The sequence below is a fragment of the Elaeis guineensis genome, chromosome 4 (assembly GCF_000442705.2).
Source record: "Elaeis guineensis isolate ETL-2024a chromosome 4, EG11, whole genome shotgun sequence".
Classification (NCBI taxonomy): domain Eukaryota; kingdom Viridiplantae; phylum Streptophyta; class Magnoliopsida; order Arecales; family Arecaceae; genus Elaeis; species Elaeis guineensis.
The window spans coordinates 43,821,347-43,830,692 of NC_025996.2; the positions used below are offsets into that span (position 1 = coordinate 43,821,347).

Consider the following 9,346-nt stretch of genomic DNA (forward strand, 5'->3'; position numbering starts at 1 on the left):
ACTGTAGCAAATCGATCGGAGGGTTGCTGACTAGCATAGCTTGAAAATATAATGAATGTTATAACCTTTTGGCAAGCTATGTACAGTATTTTGGTTAATCAAATCTCAGGAATGCCCATATTGATGATCGTTCCCTTTACCCTAAATTCGTGCCTTTCAGGCATCTGTAGATAGATCCTTACCTTTTATAACCTACATACATGCAGGAAGATGTACTCAGTCTCTTTTAATACAAGCTATCCACATTTTGCTTTTATCAAGCTCCTGATCAGCGGTGTTTGTTGAACCTTCACAATGATAATTCAATGCTGAAACATGTGAGAGTTGGGTCGACCCTCCAAAAGACACATCATCAAGACTTCTATCCAACAGTCAAGGTGTAGTATCGCTTGCTTACAAGAAACAAAGCTTTGAACTTTTAATAAGAAGTTGCTTGAATCGACTTGTGGGAAAGAATTTGATCACTGGGCCATTAGGAAAATAGAAGGGTCATGTGGTGCAATAATTACATGCTGGAAAAGCTCGGCCCATCTTGGTAGTTATTTTCATTAAGGCTTGTTCTCCTTAACAACACATTTTCAAAAGCCAAACTCGAACACATTTTCAAGATTGTGACCTTTTCTTCACTGAGCTCAGGCAACCTAAGCAAATAATTCTGATCCCTTGGGTCATTTTGGGTGACTTCAATGTCACTAAATGACCTGACGAAAGGCATGAACATGCAAATAATACTTTCTCTTCTTAAGAATTCATCAACCTTCTAAACGAATTGGAGATTATTGAAATCAACCTGGCCCTTAGAAGATTCACTTGGTCTAACTTCAAGAAAAAGATAAGCTTGGCTAGACTCATTAGATGCTTCATCAACTTATAATAGCATGATATTTTTCTGCCCATAAATTGCTCCGCCTTGGCAAGAATCACATCTGATCATGTGCCTCTAAAGATTTCCCTCGCAACCTCGGTAACATTGTCAATCAGAGGACAAAAACTATTTCGATTTGAAAATTTTTGGTATGTTTACCCTGATGTTGAGAATATCATCAAATCATCCTAGGTAGAAAGTACAAATATCACTGATCTGAATGCAATCGTCATTCTAAAGTTAAGATATCTCAGAAAAATTCTAAGAAATTGGTGTAAAAATATAGTAGGCGACATTTTTAGGAGGAAAATTGAGCTAAGCTCTAAAATAGATGCCTTAGACAAGCTGGAAGAAGATTTTGGGCTCTCAAATAAAGAAAGATATCAAAGAACTCAACTCAGATTGCATCTCCAAGATATCTCTGCTCGAGAAGAGAGCTATCGGAGGCCGCATTCGAGAGACCAATGGATAAAAGAAGGTGACCGAAAAACTAAATGCTTTCATATAACTACCAGCAACTGTAGGAGAGAGAATAAGATCCAGAAAATATTTGAGAATGGGAACAGCATTTCAAATTAGGAGGATATACACCAAGCTTTCTTCTCATATTACTCAACTCTATTAGGCGCCCATAGCTTTGGACACATAGAAGCAGACTGAAAGAAGCTCTACCTGGAGGGGCCAGTCGATCTATAGAGATTTTGAATCCAACTTCATCGAGGAAGAAATCAGAAGTGCAATCTTCTCTCTTGCCGAGGATAAAGCCCCTGGGCCGGAAGGCTTTCCTATTTCGTTCTATTAGGGACATTGGGACATTATCAAAGAGGATGTTTTACATCTCTTCAGAAATTTAAATGTGGGGATGGCTGATCTTTCTAGATTGAATTATTCTATATCACCCTTATACCAAAGAAAGCAGAGTGCCCATCTGTAAAAGACTTCAAGCCAATCAGTTTGGAAAATAGATTGATCAAAATTATCTCTAAAGTCCTATCGATTAGATTAAGTAAAGTGATCGATACCTTGGTGGCCCCTTCTCAAGCCGCTTTCATCAAAGGAAGGCTCATTTTTTAAAGTTTTGCACCAGCATCCGAACTTATCAACCACTTCAAAAACACCAAGAAAAAAGGTGCACCGACGAAAATTGATTTTGAAAAAGCATTTGGCAGCATCTCATGGGATATTCTCTTTAAATTGCTTGAAAAACGAAGTTTCGGATCAAAATTCATATCTTGGATGTCAAAGATCCTCACAACTTCGAGTTTGGCCATCATTCTCAATGGGACCCTAGGGAGATGGTTCATAAGCAAGAAAGGATTAAAACAAGGTATCCCACTCTCCCCTCTCTTGTTTATTTTGATTGTTGATATTCTACATCGAATGTTAGATCAGTCAACTACAGAAAACCTCTCAGAATCAGTCGGTCCCAAAGAACTCTCGACCAACATGCATTCCATTCAATATGCAGACGATACTGTGATATTTTGCCATGCCTCAAACTCTCAACTCAACATTATCGATTTTATATTATACATGTTCAAACTACTATCCAAGCTTAAAATCAACTTCAACAAATTGCAGTTGGTGGGATTGGGATTAGGCTGAAAGGAATCATAGGGATGTACAGCCATCTTGGGTTGTAAAAGCTCAGAGTTTCCAATATAATACCAAGGAATCCCTCTCTCTTACAAGTCGTTGTCTGGAAAACAATAGAATTTTTTAGTGGACAAGATTGAGCGGAAGCTGATAGGTTGGAAAAAAAGCATTCCATCCATTGCTGGATGCCACCATATTCAACTCGGTACTAAAGGTGATTCCAACTTATTGGATATCATCAGTTGCTCAAATGCCTGCTGCAGTCTTTAAGAAAATTGATAGTACATATCGGAACTTTGCGAAACGGTGGTCATCGGCACAAGAATCTGAAAATCTCGGCAAAATGATCTCAGATCTGTCGTCCTAAAGTCTTGAGAGGGCTAGGAATCATAGATCTCAAAGTTTTCAATCAGGCTTCGCTTATTAAATGGTGGGATCGATAGACTCTACTTAGCTCATCAGGGACCTTGGAAAATAATGGTCAGGCACTGTTACTATTCAAGGAGATTGTCTTTAACTGCATCCTCTTACCCCAAACAAAAATCCTAAACTTTTGGAAAAATGTTATGGATGTTGGAAATATTATGTTTTCATTTACCTTCGCCTCAGTTGGAAATGGGCTACAAACTTTGTTTTCGGATGATATTTTGATCACTGAACCTAGTCTCAAAACTCTCTTCCCTATTCTATACTGGCTTGCCACAAATGAAACTTACACTTTGCGGCCATCATGAATAAGCATTACTGGTCTCACAACTTCAGAAACCCCATACCCTAGCAACCCAAACAATCTTTTGGTCTTGATACAGATCCTGAGAAACATCCGACTGACGGAACAAGAAGCTTTCTCGGTCTCATCTTGTTATAAGTTCTTCATTCATGGCGGTCATGTTTCTCATCGAAAAAATTATACGGAGGCTTCCGATCCCGGAGAAGTGCAAATTATTCAATTGGTTATGCTGCAATAGAAAGATTCGAAGTTCTGGAAAATAAAAAAGGGCTTTACTGGAGCAAATGCTCCTTGTGTTACAATGCAGGCAAAACTATTGACCACAAAATGCTCCACTGCACCTACTCAGTGGAAGTTTGGAAAACATTGTCTCACATATGCTGGGTAAACGAGCTTCTGCATATATAATGATACTGTGGCATGTTTGGAGAGAAAAATAAAGGATTATAGCAACCTCAAGAGCAGTGGACGTGCTCATTAATTGCGGTTACCTTATGGACGTTGTGGAAAGAGAGGAACAATAGGTTATTTAACTCCGAGGGTCGCAGCTGTAGCGGGACTGCAGGGACGATCATTTTTTTCTGATGGTGGACTGGACAAAGAATGCTAAAAGAGATGATTACGAACGTTCCTCTCGCAACTTCACCCCAATCATAGGGGAAAAGGGAGAGGGGAAAGTAACCTCACTTAATTAGTGCCTACGTTTGCATGGAAAAAAAACTAGCCACACACAACAATCAAAGCACCCATATCCGCAAAAAAACAGCCCTTAAGGCAACGGTCGGTCTCATCAACCTGTTACACGTCCTCTCCTTGTCATCATTGAAACCATTTTGATTAATAGTAATATAACACACCGTAATCGGGAAAGTGACTCACTAACGTCATTTCTTTTCAAATAAATAAATAAATAAGTGAGAGATATCTTCGTCACTTTGAAAGCGATATTTTTTCTCAAAACATAATTAAAAAAAAATTTTATGCACCACAGACGATATAAAAAATTCGACGTAAAATGCATCATTTTATATAATTGATCCATGTAGCCATCGCCTTCCAACGCGTATTTAACATCTGCAGTTTCACTTTTTCGTTTAAAAATTTTGAATGATGAAAATATCCTAACTCTTAAAAAAGAATTATAATATCCTATGATATATTATGACTTCCTACACGCAGAATATCAAAATATGATTCAAAAAATTATGACATCCTATGATATATTATGACATCTTACGTCAAATTATGATTTTCTGCATATAGGATATCATAATATGGGTCAAGATGTCATAATATAGAAAGAATATTTTTGCCTAATTACTTGCCAACATATATTTAATACTTTCAGTTTTGCTTTTTCGTTTGAAAATTTTGAATGACGAAAATACTCTTGTTCTCTAGAAAAATTATGACATCTTGTGGTATATTATGATATCCTGCATCAAAATTATGATTTTCTACATGCAGAATATTATAATATGGATATAAGATATCATAATTTTTTCTACAGAACAAGAGCATTTTCATCATTCAAAATTTTCAAACGAAAAAATGGAACTATAAATATTAAATATGCATTGAAAAACAGTGACTACATTGACCAACCACATAAAGTAGTGCAACCCACATTAGATTTCCTACATTGCCCGTGGTACACAAAAAATTTCTCTAATGGTTAGTTGTTGTTTCATCATCTAATTGCCTTCAACTAAGATTGGCAATAGAACCACAAATTGGAAGATAAGTGTTCTTTGCAACTTCAGCCGCCCCATCATAGCTTGACACTGAATTACAGATGCAATATACAACCATGCCTCCCTCTGATTCATAGGGTATTCTAGTCTGCATTATAGGCTTCTTTTTTTTTGAGGCAAGTGAACAACACTTAATTACTGCTTTCGGGTGGACTCCCTTCCCACGTACCTCTCAGCCTTTGTTTCTAAAACAATTTAATCCCTTCCGTTCTTGTTGAGAAAAAATTTATTTATAGTTAGAATTCTGAACATTTTTTTTCTCAAAAAAGAATTCTGAACACTCGAATTGAATTTGTTCTCTTATCATATAACCAGCTAAGCATAGGCAAACTTGGATGTTTGAGAACTTTTCATGTTCTTCAAGAGGCAGATAGAAGGCCTTCTGAACCGAAAACATTCAACCACCCAACTCCCACAGATAAGTATAGTTAATAATATGTTTTTCTTGCATCTCTCTAGCACTTCATTTGTTAAAGCAAATTGTTATATTATGTCATGGTATTTTTTTGGTCCCTTAACTACTAGTCTTTTTTTGAAGAAGAAATGATTAGATGGAGGTATGTTAAAACTAAAATATGTGACGAGAGTTGAAATTATAAGGAATGGACCCATCAGAGCCCTTGTTCTCTTCACCAACTCTTTCATAAAAAATGAGCCCTTTATTTCTCCTTATCATACATGTTAATTATTCAATGCCTGTTCTTTATACACCGGTTCCCATAAAAAAATGGTACTGAACAATTAATATATATATGTGCCGACAAAATGGTAGAAGAATCTATGCTGAAGTAAGATGAAGCAATATATAATCTGATGGCTAGGACTAACGAAAAAATTTATAAAATGCAACATATTTTCCATCCAGTTTTGATCCCTCGTCCACGTTTCTTACAGTATCAGACATTTTTTTCCTCGATTTATTAATCTTTGCCCATGCTTCCTGCAGAAATAAAGCATCTTCCGAAATAACAATCTGTGACATTTTCTCTCATAAAATGCATTGATGTTTAAATCCCATCTCTCTCTCTCTCTCTCTCTCTCTCTCTCTCTCTCTCACCAAAAAAGGAAAAAAAAAAGAAGAAAAGTCAATGTCACATTTATTCGCAATCAGTTCTTACTACATTAATAATCTTATGCGATGAATCAATAAATGGCATCATGGTTTGTGCCACAACTACCCCCATTCTCATCCATCGACAGATAATTGCAAAATGCACCTCCCAGGAGCTGATCTCCATGCTCAAACTGCAACTGAAACTCCCCACAGAAGCTGCTGTCTCCAAATCCATGGAGAAAATCACTGCTAGAGGGACCATCTGCTTGAAATGATCCATACTTGAAAAGATCAGCATTCGAATTGGAGTCCCATTGGCAATTCATTTCAGCATCCGAGTTTAGCAAGCTCTGATTGGTGGGATGGTCCATGGATAACCAATCTGCAAACAGAACTTTGGGAAAGGGAGGAAGGAGTGTCCCTTTAAAAGAATCATGGTCCATGCTACTTTGCATGGGTGGTTCCAGTGGTTCAAGAGAATCAGAGCCTGGAATTTGTTTATTCTCTTCTTCAGGAATCTGTCTCGTCTCTGGGCTTTGGTTGACCGAGTCTTGAGATTTGGTTGGTGAAGCATGAGAATTTGATCCCCCTAACTTTACAACCTTCTTCTTAAGGTAGGAGTTCCAGTAGTTCTTCACTTCATTATCTGTTCTCCCTGGTAGGTGCATTGCTATCTGAGACCACCTATTAGACCAAAAGCTGATTGCATTAAGCTGGTCTGCTCCTATTGCGATAATTTTCATAACAAAAACAAGAGTTGGCAAGACAGATGAATGGACATGGTGTCTTTATCACTCAGGAGGTAGAGGTCTACACGCAACTCGGCATGTAAATAAAGATATAAAAGTATAATTGGAAGAGCACTATAGATTGAAAGGAAACTATGATAAAAAAACAATATATATAGAATGAAGGGAAACCCAGCCAGGTTGCTTAACATGACAACCTATATATATTCATTTGAAAATGAAAAATAGCTAACGAAATGACATGAAGCTTTCAAACATATAGTCCATTCAGCACAACTGCATGCCGGACTAAAAATTACGATCTCTTAAAAAATTGCCTATCCCAAGGTGCATTTTACTGATGAACCTATGGATTTAAAGCTGGAACTCTTGGAATTTTAGTTCAGTATTTGTTCAGCTAGAGTTTCTTTTTTTTCTTTTTATTTTGTTTTTGGAGAACTAGGATGGGAAGAAGCCCAGTCAAAATTAGGAAGAAGAAGACAAATAAACTTGGTAACACGTAAGTGATATCTGGCCTTGGTTAAACAGTAAGATCAAGAGAGATAAGATACACTTTGAGAATTGCTTACTTGTTGCCCAATATGGCATGAAGCTTTATAACTGTTGCCTCTTCCTCAGCAGAGAAAAAGCCACGCTTTAGTCCTGGCCTCAGGTAGTTGATCCACCTCAATCTGCAGCTCTTTCCATTTCGTTGCAAGCCTGTAAAATAAAAGAGACCCGATCAATTACTTCGGCAGACATGGTTTGCTAATTAAATACTGTTGCAGCTGAAATTCTTAATTGGTTCTGTCAGTCATCTCAAATCCATCTATGAACTTCATCAACAAATAAAACAGACTGGTCCATTTTTCAGTGGACCAGCTTCATGCAATTTAAATCAAATACCCAAGTACAGTATGTAGATAAATTGTTTCTTTATGATAAAAATGAAAACAAATTTATCACATTATATCTCTTGAAACATTGTTTCTGAAGTTAAAGTTATCATTGACTACATGGAAGGCTTTGATGGAAATGGGGAGACTCACCAGCTTTGGCAGGAACAGTGCTCCAGCAGCCATGGCCATGCTTGAGGATGTAATCCCTCAGTTTCTGGTCCTCATCCGGCGACCACAACCCCTTTCGATGGCTTACCTTTGGCTTTTCACATGTCTTGCATCCCATTGCCGCTAAATGTCTGTAGGCCAGCTATCCAATACGGATGGTTGAGCAAGTATGAGATATAACTCAGCCTTTGTGGTGCACTCCGAGAAGAGGACTACAATTTAAAGAGCGATATATTCTGGGCTAAATAGTTTTTGGAACACAATAACAAATTAAACAATTACATGGAAATAAAACAGTGCAATAAGAAACGAGTGAAGAAGTCTTCTGACAGTTTTAGCCACTCTTTGCACAGCACGTCTCGGGGTTTGATTTGCCTAGAGATCAGATGGTGCTGTGGCTAGTCCTGCTAGCATGCAACTGGCATTCAGTGGTTTGCCAAAGAAAAATAAATGAATATGACCATGTTTCTGATATTAAACAAAGAAGATTGCATTCATTTATCAATCATTGTGGTGATATCCAACTCCTATGATGTGTAATGTCAAACAGACCTAAAAGACATGGGTTCCCTGCACCACTTTCTAAAATGCTTCTAAAATTTTAGACCTCTAATATGAAAATGGATGGGATCTTAGGAACAAGTACAGGCGTGCTCCTTGCAAGGAGTATTTATATATAATAAAAAGAACCCACAAGCATATATTGAAATGACTTGGAAGGTCAACTTTGTGCTTCATCGTTTGTGATGACACAAAAACATCACCTTCCAACTAATCTCTGTACTTGCTATCATTTTTCTTTTCACATGTGCTCCGAAAACATAATGCTGCTAGGTTACTAGAAAATATTATAGATTGTCCTCGTCGACAAGGAAAATCTACTCCTCATTGTTGTCATGACTTCAGCTGCGTGCTTGTGACTTGTCATTCTTGTGATGGCTTAAACCGATGAACCAACCTGCGACAAAGAAGCTTGTTCCATGGAACATGGCTCCAGAAAATACACGAGATCTAGAAAACCGTACAAAATCTCATTTATGTTGGGGAAGATATAAAGTATAAATATTATTTCAAAATAAAACAATCAAGCTTCATGACTAAAAGATATACATATGTTAACTAACAACAAAGATTTCTGAAGTCCAAAAGATAACTAACAGATTCTTCATTCACTGGCTATCCAAGGCCATGGAAGAGTATCTTCGTACACAGACATAAATTTAAATATAGAAATTAATAACAACCATCCTACAAACAAGATAATAATTAGAATATGATTATAGTATCACTTACACGAAAGTTCACATGCTGGTTAACTAGTTTCTATTATCATATCAACTACTTAACATGTCATAATTTATCATTGCATCTCACACATCCAAAATCATAACTAAATTGATCGACAGTTGTTCGAGTAGAGGCTCCATTATTATTTCATTATGATAGAGTTCAAATTCAACAAGACAATCCAATATATTGGTGCACTTACAACATTTCTAAATGCATTTACAACATTTATATATAGATCTAATGAGCAGGGTTTTCAAATTTT

At 37.0% G+C, this 9,346-nt stretch overlaps 1 protein-coding gene across 1 annotated transcript; it reads right to left on the minus strand.

Annotated features, from left to right (window-relative positions):
- Positions 1-5,974: 5,974 nt before the first annotated feature.
- LOC109504900 (transcription factor LAF1-like) lies at positions 5,975-8,277 on the minus strand. Its single transcript, XM_019846268.3, has 3 exons — positions 7,777-8,277; positions 7,318-7,447; positions 5,975-6,683 (listed from the first exon to the last, which is right to left on the minus strand). The coding sequence occupies exons 1-3, from the start codon at positions 7,910-7,912 to the stop codon at positions 6,089-6,091; spliced, it is 861 nt and encodes a 286-aa protein (XP_019701827.1). The 5' UTR covers positions 7,913-8,277; the 3' UTR covers positions 5,975-6,088.
- Between the last annotated feature and the right edge of the window lie 1,069 nt (positions 8,278-9,346).